This window comes from Enhydra lutris, unplaced genomic scaffold (genome assembly GCF_002288905.1).
Source record: "Enhydra lutris kenyoni isolate GAN:26980312 unplaced genomic scaffold, ASM228890v2 scaffoldscaffold12, whole genome shotgun sequence".
NCBI classification, from domain to species: Eukaryota; Metazoa; Chordata; class Mammalia; order Carnivora; family Mustelidae; genus Enhydra; species Enhydra lutris.
Genome location: NW_019154096.1, coordinates 2,165,566 through 2,189,548, shown reverse-complemented (window position 1 = coordinate 2,189,548; position 23,983 = coordinate 2,165,566). Strand labels below are relative to the sequence as shown.

The window sequence follows — 23,983 nt, the reverse complement described above, 5'->3', positions numbered from 1 at the left end:
TTGAGAGAGAGAGAGAGAGAGCAAGTGCGTGGGCCAAGAACCCATGTGTGTGGCAGGGGGGTGGTGGGGGAGGAGAGATGGACAAGCAGACTCCCTATTCAGTGTGAGCCAGACAGGAACCTCAATCCCACAACCTGAGATCATGACCCAAGCCAAAAGAACAGCTGGAAACTCAATCGACTGAGCCACCCAGGTGCCCCATCAAATTTAATATCTAAATTGTTAAATGTAAAAGGAAATAATAAATGTCAGTTTTTAGGTTATTAAGTTGAATATATCTGCTATCTGTAATGTAACCATTAAATTACTTTCTAGAAGCCTCTGCCAGACAAATTCTATCCAAGACTCCTAAAATTGTTATTTAAGTTTTACAACATCTGTTTCCTATGAAGACATTCATCATCTTAATTTATCAAGAACAAAAATATGAAGAGAAAAAAACAATTAAGGTAACCAAAGGTAGTAAAATCATACTATATCAGAGCAAAAGTTAAAGTCATGAATTTCATCTCTACATTTTGTACTTTGAGAATCAAAAATATTACTACTGAATACAGATTCCTCCCTAATAAAATTACTTCAAGAATACATTCATTAATATACCTAAAGGAAAAGAAGGTTTTATATGTTTTTCTTGCAGTTGAGAAAAATAGAATCACTTCTCACAACACAAATGCAAACACACACACACATTCTGCCACCATCACTACCCTGACCTGGAACACAGAGACCAGAAGGGTGACAAAAAATAAACTGAGGGGCGCCTGTGTGGGTCAGTCAGTTAAGCGTCTGACTCTTGGTTTCAGCTCAGGTCATGATCCCAGGGTCGTGAGATCAAGCCCCATGTCAGGGTCCATGCTCAGTGTGGAGTCTGCATAGAATTCTCTTCCTCTCCCTCTACTCTTTCTCCCATTTGAGCATGCACTCCTGTACTCTCTCTCTCTCTCTAAAATAAATGAAATCTTAAAAAGAAAAGAAACTACATAAGAAAACACAAATGAAGAAAAAGTAAATGACCTTGACTCTCACTCTAAGAAGTAAAAACAGAAGTCTGCCTATGCATTTTTAAAAATTAGGCTCTTAATAGTAAATAAACCTACATTAATAAAATGGACACTTAAAAAATTACTTTAAAAAATATATAGGTGCCAATATTATAAAGACATGGAGATTTTAAAGAATCCTGGTGCTTTCATGAATATTATGGAAGGATCAAATTATTTTGCTTAAAATAACATACCCTTTAAAATATTCTGTAATTATGTAAAATGTTTTAACATTTCTAAGATATGTTAAAGAGCTGTATAAATTCAGGAAGTCCAATAGCTCAGTAAATACTAATGAGCATATAAGTAAAACTCACATGTATAAAAAACATATGAACATAGTGATTTACATGAACATAGTGTTCACTACGAACATAGTGAACATGTGATTTACACAGGTAAATCACAAAGAAAAATAAAGAAAACTGATCAACAAACATGAAATACCTATTTTCACAATTCTTAAATTCAACTTAAAAATTATTATAAATACATACATATATATATATATATATATATCTGTATATACACACACACACATGTAAATTTTTTTCTCATCAAATTGGCAAGTTTAAAGAGACATATGATACAACCATCACAAGTCAGAATGTATATTGGTATAATGAAACCAGGAAACACCTTGACCATGAGCTTGATTTAGTTTGTCGATATGCAACTGTTTCTATTAGGAAGTAGGAAAAATTATTTATTACATGAATCATTTTTAAATACCATTCAAGGAGTGCCTGGGTGATTTAGTTGGTTAAGAGTCCGACTTTTGATTTCAGCTGAGGTCATGATCTCAAGGTCGTGAGATGGAGCCTTGCATTCGACTCCACACTGGCCATGAAGCCTGCTTAAGATTCTCTCTCTCCCTCTCTCCCTCTCCCCCTCTCCGCACCCTTTAAAATCAATACATACATATACATATTCATACAGTTCAAAACTCACAAGTATCTAGGCTTCATTACCCTCAGTATGAAAGGAAATTTAAATAGTTCCAACAAAAGGGTATATTATAGAATAATCCTGAACTATAGCTACAAATTATAAGTTACACACACAATTTGTAAAAATCACATTCCCTTTTTTGAAAGTTTATTTATAAGAAAGACATAAAATCATCTGTCATTTTTTTTTTAAAGATTTTATTTATTTATTTGACAGACAGAGATCACAAGTAGGCAGAGAGGCAGGCAGAGACAGAGGAGGAAGCAGGCTCCCAGCCGAGCAGAGAGCCTGATGCGGGGCTTGATCCTAGGACACCGGGATCATGACCTGAGCCGAAGGCAGAGGCTTTAACCCACTGAGCCACCCAGGTGCCCCTCATCTGTCATTTTCTAATATGTACTGCCATCCTACCAAATTATAGGTTTACCACCATTGTATATCTTAGAGTTATATATTTGTAGACCCAATAAGGAAACTGAAATAAAATGTCAAACAACTACTATGACAAAAGAAAATGTACCTTATAAATCTATTGAAAAGGAAGACTGTACTCCGGATGACTCGTGCAGTCCGTGATTCTTCATGCTGAGATCTAGATAAATTCAAGCCATCGTCCATGTGACCTTCGTGATGCATAATAGCCTGTAGAAATGCAGAAATAACACCATTACTCCCATCTCCTTTCTAAATGGGTGTTAAGAAGATGTGCACTCCAAAGGTAAGCCCTAACAATAAATAGAATCAAAAAGGAGGTACAAGGGGCGGTAAGCTGATATGTCCATTTAAAATAATGAGCGCAGGTCTCTTACAAACCACTCACTCAATATATTGAGTTTTTCTTTTAAAGATGAGACAGTAAATGGGTTGAACAAGAGAGACGCCAGAATGTTCTCACGTATCTATGTTCAATGACTGAACTACAATCTAAGCAAACTCTGAACAAAGCAGTAAAGGAAAACATTGCATTGGTATACTAGTTAGATGGCAGTTCTGAACACAGACTGAGTAATAAGTACTGATCATTGTTTCTAAGGCATTTAAGTTCTTTTAAAAATGCAATTTTACTAGTTTTGTTAGGCTTTATGTTTTTGAGCTTTCTATGAAAGTAATAACATAAATGTAGAAATCTTAGATGAACGGCTGAATAAAGGCTCCGAGCAGCCAACACTCCAACCAAGAAAGAGAACATTATAGTACCTTAAAGTCTGCCCTAGTGCTCCCTTACTGTCCCCATCCTCCACATTGCTCTCCACCTTCCCAACTCTTCATAGCAAAGGTCAGTCATGTGTTACACATAAATGGGACTATGTGTATCTAGCGTCCTTCACTCAGTGCTTGTTGCAAGACATTTCAGCACATCTAAACAGGTGTACTGAACTAAAATTAATAACTAGAATTAAAATTATACACTATCTAGAAAGTAAAGAGGAACTCCTTAGACCAAAATCAATGAGACAGAGCTATGTCTGTATTCAAAGTCAACTCTGTAGCCTTAAATGTCTTCATTGACAAAGGAAAAAAATGATTAAAATGAGGGAACATAATAACTGTTGTTAAGATCAAACAAAAACAAAGTGGAAAAGTGGAATTAAGGAATATAAAAAGAGGAATTAATGAACTAGAAACCAAATAAAGTGCTAAAAAGGATGAATAACCCAAAATTCGATTCTTTGAGAAGATAAATAGATAAACCTTTCACAACCCAGGGTAAAGATAAATTATTTTTTTTAAGATTTTATTTATTTATTTGACAGACAAGAGATCACAAGTAGGCAGAGCAGCAGGCAGAGAGAGAGATAGGAGGAAGCAGGCTCTCCGCTGAGCAGAGAGCCTGATGCAGGGCTCAATCCCAGGACCCTGAGATGATGACCTGAGCCGAAGGCAGAGGCTGTAACCCACTGAGCCACCCAGGTGCCCCTAAAGATAAAAATTTTAAGAAGAAAAAAAAACACAAAATAAGATACAAGATACAAAAAGACATTAAAATTGTAGCACTGTCATAAGTCAATACTATTTACAACTCAATGGTGAAAAAGTAAATATCCCAGAGGAAACAGATGGCTTCCCAGCAGATTAAGAATCAAATCAAGTAGGAAAGTTCATGAGATCAATTTACTTAAAAGAGACTAGAAAGGAAATTTAGGAGTTGATATTTAAAAGTCCCAGGTTTACAAGCAAACGCTAATGAATCTTCAAAGAACAGAAAATTTTCACAGTAAACTGGTCCTGACTAGGGGTCAGGAAACTATGGCCTGTTGCCTTTTTTAGTACAGCCTGTGAGTGTTAAATGAATTTTACATTTTTGTATGGTTGAAAAAGACCAAAAAAGAATATTGTGTGACATATGAAAATTCCATGAAATTCAACTTTCAGTCTCCCTAACAAAGAAAAGTTAATTTTAACTCTGAATATATATGTAATAATTCTAAATAAAATATAAATAAGATCTAATAATATTTAAAAAGCATAATAAACTATGGCCAAATAGGGTTTCATTTATGCCTTTACGGATTCTTCAATATCGTAATGTCTATTACCTTATTTACCAACAAATTGAAGGACACTAAAACATGATTTATAATTCCTTTAATTGATAAAATTCAGCAATAATTCCTAAGTTTTTAAAAAGCCAGAAAAACAGGAATAGCAGGATATCATTTATATATAAACTATGTCAATTCTCTGTAGGATCTAAGAATGTATAACTTCTGTGAAATAGGAGTGAAGATTCACAATAAGAAAGCACACGAGATGAGCATCCGGAAGAGATGAAAAAACAGAAAGCTGACATAAAAAGTGACTGGGGGCGAGACCATGAAATATTATAAGAAAAGTGAAATTTCAAAGGCTCTGAAAGAATTTAAGGATACAAGCACCAAACACAACAAAATGAGTGATTTGGAAGACACAACTGAGAAGCCAGATCTAGAAACTAGGAAGAAAGGTAAGAATACAGAAAGAGAAGATGGCCAACATGGAGAAGAGGAACAAGCACATTTTCTGAGAAAGAAACTAACAAACAGAAGGGAAACAGAAACCAAAGATATACTTGTACAATTCTCCCAATTTTAAAAAGACCTACATGTGTGAATTAAAAATTCTTGGTGACAGATGTTTTCAGATTTTCTTAAAAAGGTAATACATTATATAAACTGTATACTATTTGTAATATTCTGGTGTCATCTGTACATTACTCTACAACCAATGAGTTTATATTTCAGCAGCAAAACATGAATATTCACATAATATGGGATATATTAAAGCTATGAATTGTGATTCAAACATCTTTTTTAACTAAGCAAGTTTTTATTTATATAAAGCAACAGAAAGACAGTTTCAAATATATAAAAATCTGGCAAATATATGACCAACATGCTTTTCTTGAAAATTAAAATGATTTAAGCCACTAGCTAACTGGGAAGTATATAAAACTTAGGAAATCTGGACTGAGAGGTTCTCATATACCGTGACCACAATGAAGTCTTCCCCTAAGGATTTAATATGGTAGATGGTTCTCCAAGTGGTAATAAGTCTACCATAGAGACTTTACTGGATTATCTCATCTTTGGCCTATAAAGTCTGTCTTCTCTAACTTAAGACTGGTTAGCTTCTCAACACCCTTAGCTTTCTAAAATGAAAGTTCTATTCTAGCCGATGATGGTGAGTGTAAGTCCCACTTTGACTTTAACCCATGGTTAAGTAATAAGACAGCAGAGTAATTATTAAGAACCCCAGCATAACTGCAATGGACGGAAGACAGAGAAAGGACTGATTAAGCAATGATCTTGTGGAATTACCACAGGAAGTAAAGCTCATCCATGATGGGCTTTGAACATGGCAGTCATAAAGCCAGAATAGATTGGAGAGAAGTAAGACTGAAGGCAAGCAGACACACTGGTTAAGAGGCTCTAGAAATAGTGCACACAAGGGATGAGAAAGGCTGAACTAGATCTGCAGGGATGTGGTGGAGGGAATTACTTTGAGGTCCACTTAGAAGAAAAAATTTCCAGGCCTTGGCAGTTTCATTGAATTTAGCAGAAGGGGGAAAGGTAATTGTGGGAACTCTTGGTATTTAATTCCCAGACAACATATTTAAAAGACATATGTAGAGTTTGGTTTAAAATGTTCCTATTTAAAATAAGCCAGAAATCATTTTATTTGCAACTATTTTAATTTATAATAAAAATTATGCCATGAGGTGTGTGGTTTTAAAAAATTCATTCAGGTGGTACTTGGGCAAAAAAGGACTGAAGAAAATTGTTTAAGCCATATATATATATATATTTAAGTATTGTGAATATATATGTATGTATGTATGTATGTATGTATGTATGTGTATGTATGTGTATATATATATATATATATATTTTTTTTTTTTTTGCATTCACCACTTAAGTATAGAGAACAGGGAAATGGCACCTGAAGTTTCTAGTGATCTTCTTAAAACTTATTTCTATCTTTGCAAAAATATGACAGAGCCCCTGGGTGGCTCAGCAGGTTAAATGTCCCACTCTTGGTTTCAGCTCAGGTCATGGTCTTTGAGGTCCTGGGATGGAGCCCTGCATCAGGTTCTACACTCAGTGGGGAGTCTGCTTGAGATTCTTCCTCCCTGCACCCCCCCAACTCTCTGTCTCTGTCTCTCTCTCTCGAATAAATACATCTCTAAAAAATGTGCCTATATGTTACCATTTCTACCTATATTTTTCCCGTAACCATTTATCATATTCAACTCTTTTTAAAAAAATATTTTATTTATTTGTTTGACAGAGAGATCACAAGTAGGCAGAGAGGCAGCCAGAGAGAGAGGGGGAAGTAGGCTCCCTGCTGAGCAGAGAGCCCGACATGCGGCTCAATCCCAGGACCCTGAGATCATGACCCGAGCTGAAGGCAGAGGCTTAACAAACCAAGCCACCCAGGCACCCCTATCATATTCAACTCTTTAAAAAAAAAAAAAAAAAAGCTATAATGAAAATGTGGTGCTAGAAAAGAGCTCAAAGAAAGTCATATCTAAGTTAAAAATTTTGCTTTGTTTCCTCTCTCTGTTCCTTGTGATTTACGCAATCATACTTTGAATGTTTACCTTTCTGGTAAATATCAGTGTATAACATTGATACTGCATAGAGTATGCAGTAGGACAAATCCAATAAAATCTCCATCCATAAAATGAAATAAAAAGCCTTGTACAGAACTCATCCCCACTATGACGAGCAATGACAGTATTTATCCTTTGATGTGGTAGTAATTAGAAGGAAGCATGGGGTGGGTGAGAAGGGGTGGCTGAAAGTGTTTCTAAAATATGTAAATTTTTCTAGAGCACACATCAAAGAAAGTTTTTTTAAAGGTAAAATTTTAATTATATATTTGATTTTCCCTAATATATCCAAAATATTATTATCTCAACAAATAAACAAAACAAAGCTGTTAATGAAGTATTTAGCATTCCCTTTTTGTTGTTCTTTGCCTTCAAAATCCAGTGTATTTATTTTTTATACTTATTTATTTTTCACACTTATAGAATTATCTTGATTTGGATACCAAATTATTGGTGAAAATACTTGTTTTAGAATTGATATTTATAGTTGGAAAAGGACGTTCACTTACCGAAGTTGTCCCAAAATGCACAAAAATCTAATAACTTAATCAAGTGTACACCTTTAAATTTAAATCAATTAATTACTTAGCGTGCATGAGCTCTCCTGCATTTTAGAGACATAACCCTGGCAGGAGCACGGAGAACAAAGTGAAGGAGGCTGTAGACGGCTAGAATCCAGAAAAGAGTGTATTTCTTAGCTTAGTATTTCAAACCATGATGTTACATCCAGCATTGCTACCTCACAAAAACCAAAGAGATGATTATGGTGGGATTTGACCATTCTGCGTGTTTAGCAGGTGGCTCAAAGTGTTAGCTACCTCTTGCTCTTTTTGCATATTTTTGTCATACAAAATGGCGGCTATAAACTGCGTGTTTACATAATCTTACCTTACGTTGTATGGATCCCATCCTCACTGATTTCACATCCACAGACTGGTAAGTAAGCCACAAGCCTGTATTTATATGTTGTATATAGCATACTGAGTCTCCATATTTTATTTCAGATGTCCCCATGCCATCAACTTCTTTTCTCACTCCTACATCCAATTTTTCCTAAGAAGAGAAAAGAAAAAAAAAAGAAGAACAAGATAAGCAAAAGTCCTGAAAATACCAGTATGTCTTATGTGTGAGTGTGTGTATACATACATATATATACATTTAATACATATATATTTTTAAAAGATTTTATTTTTTCCTGAGCGCAGACAGAGACAGAAGCAAAGGCAGAAGCAGGCTCGCTGCTGAGCAGGGAGCCCAACGTGGAACTCGATCCTAGGACCCTGGGGTCATGTTCTGAGCCAAAGGCAGACACTTAACCGACTGGCTCACCCAGGTGCCCAAAGTACTAGTTCATATTGAAAGAACTTTGCCTTTTTATAGCTATGTTCCTTGAAAAATTCAGCAGTCTGACATCCTTCAAAATAATAATGTCAAATACTCTATTCCAGCAATTCAACTGATACTGAAAATCAAAGTGGGAAATTATTAAGATAAATAAACATACCTTGAATTATTCACACTGGTAGGATATTATTTTGGCCCTAACATAAAATTTTACATTGCTTAAAGGCAAACTCCAAACCAGAGATCTTAACATTAGTAGCTTATGCTTCATATTGTTTCCAGATTTTTTTTAAAAGATCTTATTTATTTATTTGACAGACTGAGATCACAAGTAGGCAGAGAGGCAGGCAGAGGGAGAGGAGGAAGCAGGCTCCCTGCTGAGCAGAGAGCCCAATGCGGAGCTCCATCCCAGGACCCTATCATGACCTGAGCGGAAAGCAGAGGCTTTAACCCACCGAGCCATCCAGGCACCCCCAGATTTTTTTTTCATTATTGGCAATTAAGGGCATAGGTTTAAGGGAACAGAAAATCCAGTTCTGAGTTCAATCTCTGCCACTGATTACCTCTGTGACCTTAAGACAATTTAAGTAAACTTTTTCAGCCTCAAGTTTCTCATCTGTAAATAAAGCTAAGGAAAGTACCTCGCCTATAGTATCAGAAAAAAATGAGATAAGGCACGTAAAGGGTACAGCCTGGTGGCTGGGGCAAAATAAACGCTTACCTAAATTTTAATGATTCTGACTATGAAAATGGTGTCGATAATGTTGATGGTGAGTTACTAAGGATGTTAATAACACTGAGGATTTCTTTTGAACTGATCAAAGCTATAATTCAGTTTCTGCAACTGCAACTTCCAAGGGGGACTACAGAACGATTCGCCCCTATAGGACTACTAGGGCAAGTTCCCTGTGTTATGAAGAAACAACCAATCCTCTGATTCCAAATAAATATGGAAATCCCTCCTTATTTTAATGTTTCCTCCTTCAACACACTCTTTCAGTTTTTCCTCCCATACTTACTTCTGGTCTTCAGGCACACATGTCTTTAAGTTCTATACAGTCCTTAAAATAACAGCAAAAAAAAAAAAAAAAAAAAATCTAATGTTCTTTTGGTTACTGTACCTCCTTTTGTGTTTTTTTTTTATTCTTCTCCTTGTTCTAACTTGTATAGTTAAATTTACTTTAAATTTCATCTGAGTCTTTCTTTGTTTGGCCTTCATAATAATTACACAAATGTTTTGAAGATTAGTTTGGAGTAAGCTTTACGGCTATTACACAAAAAGGAATAATTCATGGAAAACATAATTTTGATAATTTTGTTTTGCACATTATACTAATAACTCTAAAATGGTTACAAACACTCCAACATTTGAAAATTAAAATGAATTGAAATATTCTTAACACAATCAGTCAAGGTCATATAAGAAAATGAATACAATTATAAGTTGGTTTAACCATCATGCAAATAACTTAAAACACTATTCTAAGAATCTGCAATAAAACAGATTATTAAGCCATTCCAACTTCATTCTGTCAAAGAAGATAAACTACTAATCCACTTACACCAAACCCATCGATGGGAAAATCAAATTCTAGGGGAAAATATAACAATGTAATTATCTCCTCAGGATAAAAACAATGAGCTTCTAACATTCTAACTTTTTGTTTTCCTTTTATCCAAGGGAATTAGTTGCTGGTCTATTTATGGACTGTGGATTGTGTTTTGAGAAGTCACAATTACTAACTGCAAACCTATGTTTTGTTTGGTTTTTATTAAGCAGTTCACTTTACTCTCTGGGTTCAAAGTTTTAATCATGACATTTCAGGAAAACTGGGTAGTAACTATCTCTGGTCCTCAGGTGAGGGAAGAACTGCTGAAGTAACATTAGCAAAAAGTAACATGTGATTATTTGCTGTATAAAAGAACAAAGGCCATTCATGCTCTTTCTTTGTTTTATTTCCTGTCATTTTCTGTAAGTCAGGTTTAAGAGAAGGAGAAATCCAGGTGAGAATAACCTAGATGCTTTGAACAACTATAAGCATGAGTCAAGAATGTGACAGCTACTAAAAGCCTCTAACATAAAATTGGGCTGTATTACTAGAAGTACAGTGTCCGGATTAGGCAAGGATTCCTTTTACTAATACTCTGTATTAGCGATACTGTATCAAAAATGCAGCTTTTGGTCTTGGCATCACTTTTTTATTCTTTTTTTCCCCCCTTTTTAAATACTTTTGTCTCTGCTTTTGTTTCCTTTACTCTGGCTTTAGGAAATGACAGGGTACTTAAGTTGGACTAATCCTACCCATAGATGACAATTATAAAATTTAGGAAAAAAAATACTTCCCAGAACCTATCCGAAGATCTTTGAGAGGGACCAAAAGCAGGGAGAAATTGGAGAATATTTTTCTCCCTAGAGGAAAACAGGACCCAGGTGATTTTTTTAAAAGCTGCTTTTTGCCCAGGGGTATGCCTTGCCCATCCGCCTGCAGTTCAGGTGGAAGAAATCTGCTGCTTTCCTGGCTTGAGATATCAGAGAACACACTTTAGGGTTCACAAGCCACCAGAAAATTAGATGAGCTAAATCCTAGACCAAAAAAGTATCTGCCAAGTTTGCTTATAAAATGCATCTGAATTCTTGCTGACCACTAAACTATGCCCTACAAAAATGACAGTGGATGAGAGCTGAACAAGCTACTGACCCCTGCAAAAGAGAGAACAAAACTGGAGATTCAGTCCAACAAGGTTAAATGCCTGCTAAAACTTCAATCACTCTTACACAAAACAAAAACAAAAAACCTACAGCAAAAAATATAACCCTAACAAAACTAAAAGTCTCTATAACCTATCATTTCTAATATCCAGTATATACTATCAAAAATAAGTAAATGTGAAAAACAAGAAAGGGTGGTCTATACTAAATTAAGAAAACAAAACCAAATGTGGCTCATACAAGAAAAAATAATAACAAGTAACAGAAATGATGCAAAGATGGCCCTTAAAATGAGCAGACAGGGACTTTAAAGCAACTATTATAAATATAAAATACATTCAAGGACATAAAGGAAAACATTCACATAATGAATAAACTGATGGGATTCTCAGTTGAGAAACAGAAATGATATAAAATGAAATGTATTAGCAAAATGGAAGCAATAATTGAAATATAAAATTAATTGGATCAGCTTAACATCAGATTGGAATTAAAGACTAAGGAGTCAATGCAGCTGAAAGTAGATCGATAGAAATTTTCCAGTCTCAAGATCAGACTGCTTTTTGGGTTTTTTAAAAGATTTATTTAGAGAGAGAGAGAATGCACACATGTGCATGGAGGGAGAGGGGAGTGCGCAGAGGGAGAGGGAGAGAGATAGTCCCAGACAGACTCCAGCCTGAATGTGGAACCCGATGTGGGGCTTGAACCTAAGACCCCGAGATCATGACCTGAGCCAAAAACCAAGAGTCGGGCACTTAACCAACGGCACCAACCAGGAACCCCCAAGATCAGATTGCCTTTAAAAGCACTCTGACATAATAGGCATTTTGTCATTAAATAGAAACTTTTCTCCAAAGACTACCTAATATTTAATTCCCATACCTCCTGCATTTAACTTAGGAAATGTTTAGATCCTCACTGTTATCTTAGCATTCACTAACATTCATAAAATTTTAAATAGTCTAATTGTCCATCCTATAAGAATAATCTTGAGATTTGAGAACCATAAAGATGTTCAAAAAGGAATCTCTTTTTGACACAGTCTCGAGTTACTGAAAAAACTTACATTTTTACTATTAGATGATTTTTTGGACAGACATTTCCCCATTTGCTTCACAGACAACCACAGCACACTATACTTCAACTATGAGAGAAATGTCATTCTACTGAAATTGCTTCTTGACTGCCTTCTTTCCCACTTGACTATTAATTAGTTTTTCAAAGGCAGGAATCATAAGTCTGGTTCCTTCATCTCAACGGCCCATATCCCCAGGAGCAGAACGGTGCCTGCAAATCCTAGATTCTTGATAAAGATTTATTAGATGAATAAATTTTTAGAGGAAAATCATATACCCCATCAGATTTCCCACAGAAAATATACTTGTAAACTACTTCCAATCCTAACATTCAAATAATTCCACTTATGAATGCTTAGAAAATCTAATTTCCTAATGAATAGCAAAATGGTTCGAGAATTAGAAAAGATCAGTGTGAAAAATACTAAGTGATATTTTGGCTTTGGGCATACCAAACTGGCTCATTAAGACAAAAGTATTTCTGACAACTGTCCATATTAAGTGATATATAGGCATTGGATAAACCAAATGAAGCTCATTAAGATATTTTTTAGAGGGGCATAGGGGCAGGGGTAGAGGGAGAAGGAGAATCATAAGCAGTCTCCACACCCAGTATGGAGCCTATGTGGGGCTCGTGGGGTTCATGACTTGATCCTAAATCAAGAGTTGGACACTTAACCAATTGAGCTACCAGGCACCCCGAGGCTCATTAAGATTTTTGAATTAGTTATGTAGGATTATATTCCTATTATAATGGACAAGGTAGTTCAGAGAAATTCTTCTAGCCTTAATTTAAATCATCCTTAAATCCTTCCAAATTATTCTGTCAGGTGGCTGACAGACAGGAAGTGGGGGAAAAAAAAAAAAAGGCCTTTATCCTTAAAGGATGGGAGTGTTTGTTTTTGTCCTAGCCAGTTCTCCTTAAGACAAACAATGGTTAAAGTTAGGAAAATTAAAAGGTCAAAATTTTTTGGCACCATCCACACTTAAACACAAAATAGTCACTGAGAACTCAGAGTCTAAAAATGCAGAAGGTTTAGAGAAATTATTGGAATGGACAGACCAGGCCAACCTTTGCCTTTCCAAGCAGGGTTATAAAAATACATAGCTTTTTTTTTTTTTTTATTCCTGGTGTTCAGAAATCTCACGAGGAGACACTCTGGTGGGTGGGTTTGTGGAGAGAAGGGCTTTAAAAAATTTCTTGTTCTGGAAGCGTCTTTGAGCAGCAGTGAAACAGGATCACAATACCTTAGGAAAAGCTCTCTGATACCTTGTGTAATCCCTACTTCCTGAGTGTGGTTTGGGCCAATAAACATGATGGGACAGCACTCATGATTAGATTACATTACATAGCAAAAGTGAAAAGATCTTGCTGATGTACTTAAGATCCCTATTTTAGTTGACAGTGAGCAGATACCCTGGGTTGAGTGACAGTTAATCAGGTGGGTCCTTTACGGAGGTCTTGGGCTTTCCCTGAGCTCAGAGACTGCAAGCAGCTAGCCCCGTGGGGTTCCCTCCTAATCATGATCTTCCTTTCCAGCCATTTGCAGGACAGACTCCGGACTTGCTTAACCAGTCCTCACAATCTCATTAAATTGTGATAATTTACATAATAAAAATCCCTTAGTATACACATACCTCAGGCTTCCCTGGTTGAACTTTCATATACCTCATCTTAACCACAGAAGGTTTCCCTGAGCTCATTCTGGAGCTGACTGCCACTAAAAAGGATCAGCATAAAAATTCTAACTGAATTTCTATGTCTTCTATGAAACGATAATTGGCATTATTTTTATTATGCCATCAATACCCCTTGAAAAAGGGTGACTGAAAAAATTCATTTTGAATTTAATCCTGATTAAATGCAAAATCCATCTCCACTGATGATTTTGTGTAACTATTTTGATAAGAAAAAAACAAATTCACTCTGCTTTTATTTTTTCAGCTATTTAATCAATCAATAGCCATAACAGTCAGATGATCACAGGTGAGCAATGCACCTTTTCTAGCTGACATTATTATTATTATTATTATTATTAAATCTTTAATTGACTGTGGACTCTGAGAGACAAATTGAGGGTTTGGGGGGGGTGGGTGGAGGTGAACCTGGTGGTGGGTATTATGGAGGGCACGTATTATATGGAGCACTGGGTGTGGTGCATAAACAATGAATTTTGGAACACTGAAAAAGAATAAAATAAAATTTTAAAAAAGAAAAAAAGTGTAACAGGAAGAAATTCCAAAAAATAATAATAATAAAAGGGGTTTTTGTTTTAGTATTTAAGTCTGGAGTCTGAAATTGCCACATAACCCATCCAAGCCTCAGTTTCTCAACTGCATAATGAAGATTAAAAATATTATCTAAGCTTCATATCTATGATTAAATAAGATAATGGAGGCAAGGTGCTTAGCACATTACTTGGCATATGATAAACTGTTACCCGTTACACTTATTTTCACTGTGTGTGTATATTTTAAAACATCTTAAACATTTTTCAAACCAAAAATTTTAAAAATCCCTAAATAAAAATGATATACTAAAAACTACGTCTTGAAAAGTTTTGTTCTTTCTATTTCTGCCATGCAATCCATAAGTCCTGTCATCTCAATGGTAGCCTTTTCGAGGTAGGTATTCCATCATTTCAGCAGCAAAAGGTTTCTGTTCAGGGTGTGTGGAAAAGAGAAAACTGGAGAAAATCACCCACTGAGGAATATTTTAGTGACATATTAAGTTACAGAAAAATTACTTCTTGGGGGGGAGCATAATACATTTGTAATTGGCAAGACCTACCAGTGATTAAAACTGACATTTCAACACACTTGAAAGTGATGGTTCAAGTTCTAGGAGTAGAGAAACTGAGGAATACTTAGTCTAAAAAATTTATTTAAATAAAATTGAATCCTTCATTAAGTAAAATATTGTCTTTAAAGGAAAACCAACATAATCACTTTGTAATTTATACATGTATCAAATCATCACATTGTGTAGCTTAAACTTACACATTGTTATATGTCCATTGTATCTCAAGCTGGAAAAAAGAGAACATAGGTTATAAAATAGTGGAAAATAGCTTTATTCTGAGTATTCTGAAAATATACATTTATCAACAATTGTTGAGTCTTCTCTCAAATCATGAATTTGAGACTGGGCACTGAGTGCTCATATTAGTGTCAAAGACATCCCAATGACAATTAAAAAAAAAAAAAAACCCAACTGCTCTTTATATTAACTAGGAGAATAGTTTTCTAAAGCCACTTTCACTTAAAGTTTTAAGAATAATCTTAATGATTTGCTAAACTTTAAGAATATATTTTCAAAAGGGTCTCAATAGTTATAGAGAAGGGACTGCTAATTAAGAACAAAGTATCATGAGAGATGATTTTTACTTCTAGAATTTCCAAAACCATATCCTAAATCCAAGATAAAAGTTGACATTTTCAACTGATGTAGAAAAGTTCAATTTTTCATCAATAATGAAGACTGGAGTTGCAACACAGTAGTTACAACAATCAACAGTCATTATTAATTGTGTACTCAAAACATACTAAGAATAGAAGAAATGCTATATAAAAAAGGTCCCCACCTTCCCGAAATTGAAGTACTCATTATTTTTATTGGAAATAGTATAATAAAAACATTTAAAGATATAACAAGCATTTTTAACCTGTCAATAGGACTGAAGAGGAGTGCCTCAGTGGCTCAGTGGGTTAAGCCTCTGCCTTTGGCTCAGGTCATGATCTCAGGGTCCTGGGATTGAGCCCCACATTGGGCTCTCTGCTCAGCGGGGAGCCTGCTTCCCTCTCTCTCTCTGCCTGCCCCTCTGCCTACTTGTGATCTCAGTCTGTCAAATAAATAAATAAAATCTAAAAAAAAAAAAAAAAAGACTGAAGAAGAAAAACTCAACAAATATACTTTTAAGTGAAAAAAAAAATATATATATACACCTTTAAGTGAACCCTATATTTATTTCAAAGACCAGGGGCCATGATCAAATGTGATAATTAATATAGCAATGAGAGAATTTATTTATAATATTTTCTCTAAAATCTTGATAATATAAAAAATGTTTTGTTTTAAAAATAGATAATTTCATGTATAAAGACTATTTTTATTCTGTTTCAGTTGGTTCTAAGTTCAATGCTTCTTTATTGTGTAATTGCAGAAAACAACTTTCCTCAAATAGTTTTCAATTTTAATTATTAGCTTAAATATCCAAATATGTATCTATTGGCTAATAAGTAAAATACATATATGATACAGTTGTTTCTGAGAAAGGGAATGTAATTTTCCCTACTATATTTCTTTATTCCCTTTAAAAATTTTCTGTGATTATTATACATAATAAAAAAGTAATTTTAGAAAGAAATGATGGAGTTTCTATTTCTATATCATGGGAAAGAACTACTACCTAATTTGCCAGTGATTTTAGATGAAAATTCTGTGATTGGAGAAATAAAATGTCTTCCTGGCTTTCACCTCTACCTCACTACTCTCAACCATGTTATCACATATAATTATCATGGTGAATTTAAAAAGTGGGAGTTTAGGACAGTGAATTATCAACTACCTTCATATTAGAGTGATTTAATAGGAGATTAGTTTTAGAGAAATCTAATAGTTCATTATGAAGTACCATTGGGATCCGTGTTCTCTATGTCCAGTGTAAGCTATGACATTACACAGTTGCCAAAATCCAGAAACAGAACCCCCAAGCAGAGAGGATGAGAAAGATCTAGCCAACAAAAATTCTTCAAATGCCAGCTACACTCTAATAATGACAGACTATTAGCAGAGATATTTGGAGGAAAAGGTTTCAAAATCTACTATTTTGGGCTAGAACTTCTATCCAGAGCTTCTGAAAATATTCATAGTTTTTGAGTAGTTCCATTCTAGGCATCCAGCAACAAAAAATGTACATAAAACTTAATGTCCAAGAATGTCAGTGCAATGGTTGTTTTCTACTTTAACTGATGTTTTGTTGTTGCAAAAGAAATATGGCTATTGTTAACAAGCAAAATAATCCAGAGATTGTTTTTTAAAAAGTTAAAAAATTTCCCCATACTTTGTCTCGTATACCTTCCATTCTAATGTTTCTAAAGTACTCAAAATTAAAAGATTAGTATAGATCCTTCTGCATCTATCACATAATCAATACCTACACACATACAAGAATATCTTTTTTAAGTGAAAATAAAATAAATTTTTTAAATTACATTATGATTTTCTTTTTAGGATGTATTAGGTACTAGGATGGATATTTTTCTAGATCAGTATATTCTGAAAGCTAATACCACTTAGCTATCAACTGTATTTGTTGAATATTGGAGTCTTTTCCAAATTTTTTTGTCATGACAAAGAATGACGAAGTTAACCTGCACAGGTTTTATAGCAGTAAGACAATCTCCCCATATTAGGAAAAATTACATTGCTATGTGTATGTTCATACACGTTCATGTGTTCATGTATGAACATGTATGTGTTCATGTATGTATAATAGGTGTATGTGTGTTTGGTGGCTCTATGTATACAACAAAGTTTAAAAATATGTCAATATGCATTTCTCTTTTGTATTTCCAATATCCATGTGAATAACCTATCCCCATTTTGCACAGGCATCCAATTACCTCCTGGAGAATCAGGAATGCTATAGAAAGAACAAAAGGAAAATGGCAGTTTCAGTATTCAGATTTCTACAGAAACAGGAATTTTAGAGACCACTGGAATATGGTTATTACAGAAATAACAAAAACAGAAAAGATGAACTCAGCATTCAGATTTCTACACCAAAATACTGACTTTTTGCCTGGGAGCCTGTGGAGGGCTGGGGTGGTGCGTCAGCTGTGTGGGGCCCTGCAGGGTGAAAGGCACACCTCCAGACTCCGGGGGCAGCCAGGAAAGGGGATACGTGCAGATGAGTGAACTAGTCAGTTCAGGGTTCCAAGCCTAGAGCTCAGGTGTGGTTATTTAAATCCATGCTGGACAGGCAGTTTAGCGCAGGGATAACTTCCTGTCCATGGTTCTCCCACACTCCCAGCCCAGTGACTTGGACAAGTGATTCATCCCTCCTGCCCTTGGTTCTCCCACCTGTAAAATGGGTGTCTTGATACTCAGTGAAATCAGTTACAGTTGGCAGACCTATAAGAGGTCACAGAAATGTAGCAATTATTGTCTTAAAAAAACCAAGGAGTGTGGAAAGAAAGGGTCCCGGTGAGTTCCCAAGCCAGGTCGAGGCAATCCTTAAATGTTCTGAAGTGAATGAATGTTCGTGGAGGGGCAGGGTCCCTGGGTAGGCTCCCCTGGCTCGGACACCCTAAAATTCCTCAGTGGTGTGGAATACGTATATATTCCTTATTACATGGCATTTACATCTTCTGTATGTTATCTATCATGAACTGAGAAACAGTGACTTCATGTCTCCTGCCACTAGTTTTTCTGTTTATTTCCTCTTGTATCTCCTATAGGTTTGGTTTAATGAGTATGAATACTAAGTCATTTTATTTGCTACATAGATTTGGTTAACTGTTACATCCTCAGGGAACTGCACTGATACTATGATACAAGTATCCTTTGTCTCATTCAATACTTTCTTTTACGTGAATTTCTCCTCATCTGATATTAAATCAGACACTTCTTTGTTCTTATTTGTATTTTCCTGGTATTCCATGAGCCATCTTTTAATTTACAAACTTTCCAAATAAAACTGCTTTGGAGGTATCTCTTAAAGTCAGCATCATTTATACATCACGATCCAATATGAAATTTTTATTTTAAATTGTGATGTTAGCCCATTTTTATGTGTTGATAAGGCAAATACATGAGATGTCCACTCTGTCACATTTTAGGTTTTCTGTTGTTACATTTTTCTGTTTTCTAGTCATTTGCTATGTGGCCTCTTGTCCCTGTTGACTGTGGGTTTCCGTGGCTGTTCTTTTGGCCTTGTCCTCTTTCTACTGGATTGGATTATGGATGATGACAGCAGTAATATTTTCCTCTTTTTTTCACCAAATCCCCTCTCCTTCACCACCTTTTTCATTATACTTTAGTGTTTGCCTTTTTACTGTTAAATCTTATACTTCATTACCTGACTTTTCAGTTTTAAAAAATATTACTTGCCTTCTGGTAAGGCAATCAGAGCACTTACTACCCCTTTGACTTTTTCCCTTTCACCTCCAATTTTGGATAGATTTTGCCCCTGTAAATGCTTCAGCTTGAAAAACTTTTCCAACATCTTTCATTGTCATATGCCTGTTCAGGTTCTTCTTCTCTGGGATTTTGTTTTGCTAAATTATATTTTGCCCTTAGAAGGCCATGCATTTCCTTTAGTTTTTCTAATTTTCTGCCTTAAAGCTCTGTGTCACTTTAATTGGTACCATCTTTTTTTTTTTTTTAACTTAAAAAGGGCTTCTACCATCAGATAACTAATTCCTCTTTGCTGAGCTGAATGTTTGTTTCCCTTTTTGGACTGAGGTAATGGATAATGGATAATGGATAAACTAACAAACTCCCACCCTTGTGCTTAGTTAGGCTTGAGGAAAAAGCCCTCAGCACTAAACTCATTCACAATAAGAACAATTGTGCTTTCCATCTACAGAGACGAAGCGCAACTGACCACCAGACGTCCATGAAATACAGCATTCAGAGCTCTCTATGGGTCCACACAAGAAACAGAAACATGTGAGCCCTGTCTGAGCTCCAGCTCTCTACTCCCACCGTACAGAATAGGGATCTATACTGCCATCTCTCCCAGAGATCTCTAGGGAACTCAAGAGTGTGGACCATCTACCACCACTCTGCATACTGCAAAGCAGGAGAACTAACAGAAGGGCACTAGGGACGTGTACTCAGGCTACTATCTTCTCACAGTTACTTCTGGACTCATCCAAGCTTCCTTTAGCTACAACAGGGACATCAGCTTTTGCAGCTCTGCGACAAAAGCTAATCAGTAATCCAGCTTCATTCCTACCATTCTACTCAAGTTCACATTCCTCATGAGATTAAGGACACAAGTATATAATTATGACCAAAATTAATACAATAGATGCTTGGCATCTGTCAACTCAACATGTGATTTTCGACTACTCCAGAGACACCTCACTGTTCGAGATGTTTATTATTTTGCTGAAGCCTGAGTGGGAATCCATTGCATCATGGGGTTGGTAGGCTGGGCACCACACAAGAGGTCCTGAGGGGACGAGCTGGGCTGGAGAACCAGCATTCCAACTTGACTTTGATGCATGTGTTTTTTCCTATTCTATTCATCATCTGGTTCAGAGGAATTCTAATTAGAGATCTAAAGAGTTTTTCTTAGAGCTTTTTTTCCCCTACAAATGATTCAAAAGACCTAAGAAGAAAGGTTTGCATGTAAGAGGAGATATGTAAATGGGCCTCTGAGGTTCCGACATGCTTTACCAACATATCGTTATAGGACAACAGCATGAAGTTTGTGCTAAGTGTACTTGTCAAAGCCTAAGTAAACAGAAACGAGCTAGATGAATGTCTTATACGTAAGCAACCAACGAACTATAAAGCAGGTGAGAACCTGGGCAGGTTTTAGTGGTTTAGGAAATGAGTTTGAAAGGAATGGATGGAAGAGATACTGGAAATTTAGAAATACATGTCAAAAAATGCCAAGAGCAATGATAGTCACATCCTTTCTCTTTCCATTTCTAACATCAAAAGAAATGTGGTGGGGACATAATTACAGGTAATCCAAAATTATATTTTCTGTCTTACCTTGGAAGACCGGAAGGTAAATGCCGTTGATTTTACATCAGCCTTTTCTTTGTCCATGAGCAGAAGGCTTTTGTCTTCCATGAGACTCAAGTATTTTCCTGTTGTGACATGGCGTAGTCGGAAAGGCTGTCCCCATCTTATGTGGCTTCCACTCCACCTAACAAACACAGTTAAGACCTGATCCAATAACATCCACAATCACAGGAGAAAAAGCAATTAAGACGTACGTGTTGGGACAAGGAACTTTGCTTATCATAGACTGTCTCATTTAAAGTTCTCAAATACCTTGTGATGTTGGTGGTATGAATTTCACTCCACAAACAACAAAATGGTTATCCAGAATGACTAAGTAATAGTCTTACACAGCTAATAGTAAATTGAAGCAAAATTTAACTCAAAGACCTTGATTTTAAATATAATGCCACCCATACTATTTACTGTCCCATGCAAAGATGACTAAGGACTTGTGGTCCAAGTTAACATCTAATCACTAGTCACAGATATGGAAATTATAAGTTTAAAGAACACTTTAGAATTTACTAGTTAAAAACTCCTGTTGAATTTGCAGCCTTGAAAAACAGTGGTAATTCAGTCAATGCCTAATTATAATTGATTGGAACTCATATATATAAATTAAAGTATACATTTACTTGAAACCTATTCTTATGCATTGAAATTTAATAATGTGGAACAATTGTATCATTCAAAACTGATCAACAAAAAGGACAAACCAAGAAAATGAGAATTCTAAAACAGTCAAGAGAGAAAAAAAGGAAAAAAATAAAATGCAAAAAACAACAAACAAATTAAGGTTGCAGGAAAAAGATAAAAAGACAAGTCATGATCATTAAAATCTGCTTTTTAAAATGACTTCCAGATAGGGGAGAAGAGAAAAATCAAGATACAGACCATCCTTGTTTTGCACAGTGCTGTGTAAACTGAAAGTCACATGTGTATGAACCTTGTATGCACTATGGTACTGAAACATGGCTCTGATATCCACACCTTTCAGTTAGATCAGTTATGTGCAAAACAAGGATGGCCTCTTAACACTGATAAGAATTATGCTGAAAATCAAATAAGTTTTTCAAAAGCTAAAAATAAATGAATAAAAAAAATTTATCAGGCATATAAATTCAAAAGGAAATAGTGATGGTAAAGTTGATATTAAACAAATTAGAATTTAAGGTAAAAAGCATAAAAAGGATACAGTCAGGTATTTTATAAAGAGAAAAAACATACTCTAAAAAGAAGTCATGTCATGAAGCTTCACAGGGCAATGGAAAAGAGAAAATGAGACAAAAGAAAAAGATAATTAAATATAAAAACAATTCCAGTGGAAGCATTTATCACTATGTAATGAATCAAATAGACAAAAAAATGAAAGTATGGAGAACTTTAACATGATTTTATTAATTTGTAAGCTTGTTTTAATATAAGATGATTAAAAAGGTCATCAAAAAATTATAGGGCCTTTTGTAGTCTACAAATTGAGAATACTTTTTTCAAATTCACCAATTTTAGTAAACTGTAAGTCATTTTATGCTGATTTCCTAACTTGGATTTTTCACTTTGAATATTAGCAGGGAAAACAAAGTGATACTGTAATGAGATCTTTATTACATGGATATGTTTATAGAGGCAATTAATTTGGACAAGTCCCCCAACTAAAGTAATAACTGTGTGCCAATAAACCCTACTAATAACACAGTATTGTTAAAAATGAAATTAAAATTTGCTTACCAGCAAGAGAATACTAAATCATTTCTAGTCTGGTAAAGGAAAAAGCTTTGTTTATTCCCCTCTTATAAAATAAGTGTATTCTTTGCAGATGCTATGAAAAACACAATTATTTTTAATATTCACATTCATTATTTGAAGAACCATCTAAATGTTTTTTTTCTAAGTAATGACTCATCTTAATCATCATAAAAACAACTTCATTTTCAAAATAGTTCCAAATTTGGACCAAGCAATACTTTGTACCAGATTTTTTAGAGGGTATTCTGCATATGATGTTCAAATCTACTTAATAGGGTGCATATTTACAAGCACACCTATCAAATCACCAAGAGAATCTGGCCAATTATCAGCAAAACACTGAAAAGTCTAAGTACATTTTCTTTAGTGTATAGCCATTCACATTAGCTAGCCACCAATGCTCATGGCCCAGAAGAAAAGAGGACAAGCCTAGGAGAATCAGAAGGCCGCAAATATTTAGTCAAAGCTGAAAACAGTAACAGTAACACAGAAATAGAAAGTAATTTCCTATGGTAACACAACAGAAAACTATTCCCTATGTATTACCTATATTCACTTGAAATGACCTCAAAGGATCAGGAAGTAATTTGGTCAGTTGTCATGATACATCCACTTTTGATTTGGTGGGTTTTTTGTAACATATAAGAAAGCGGAACTTGAAGCATACATAATGCATATTTTTAATTGCAATTATCATTCCTACTACAGAAACCAACATGTATTTTACTTACAATGTTCTAATAGCTTTACAATACTGGAATGTGTTTCCTATTATATTTAACTCCCAAAGTTAAAACTTACCTTATTAAAATGTTCATGATACTGAAAAATTTTTGACAGTATTAATTTTATTTGTAGGAGTATTTGACATAAAATACATAATTACTAGGCTGCATAAACTATATCAAATATATAGTTTGAGACCTGGTTGGAGGGAAAAAAAAAACAAATATCCCAAATATTACAGTATAAATATTGACCTTCGGGTATAAAATTCTGTTATAAACATAAGCAGAATGTTAGACTATCATCTCCTAAGTACAAAGAAAAACACGAGTATTTACATGGCCAATGCAAGTAAGAAGCTGTGTAAAGTCAATGTATTCTAATGTGTACATTTACAATGAAGTCAAAGTAGTTCAAAAATTCAACAGAACCTGAACCTGAAAAAACACAACATAATTACACTCATTACAAGTGAAACTCCTGCTTTTCTAGCACAGACAGGAAGATGAAATGGTGCAAATCAAGGGTCACGGAGTCCAACAG

At 35.0% G+C, this 23,983-nt stretch overlaps 1 protein-coding gene across 1 annotated transcript in view; it reads right to left on the bottom strand.

Moving 5' to 3' along the window:
- LOC111144745 (ryanodine receptor 2) overlaps positions 1-23,983 on the bottom strand; it is a 549,385-nt gene that overhangs the window by 343,421 nt on the left and 181,981 nt on the right. Inside the window, 3 exon segments of the mRNA XM_022499183.1 lie at positions 2,518-2,639; positions 7,978-8,142; positions 20,954-21,110. Of these exon segments, the coding sequence (XP_022354891.1) occupies positions 2,518-2,639; positions 7,978-8,142; positions 20,954-21,110 (444 nt within the window).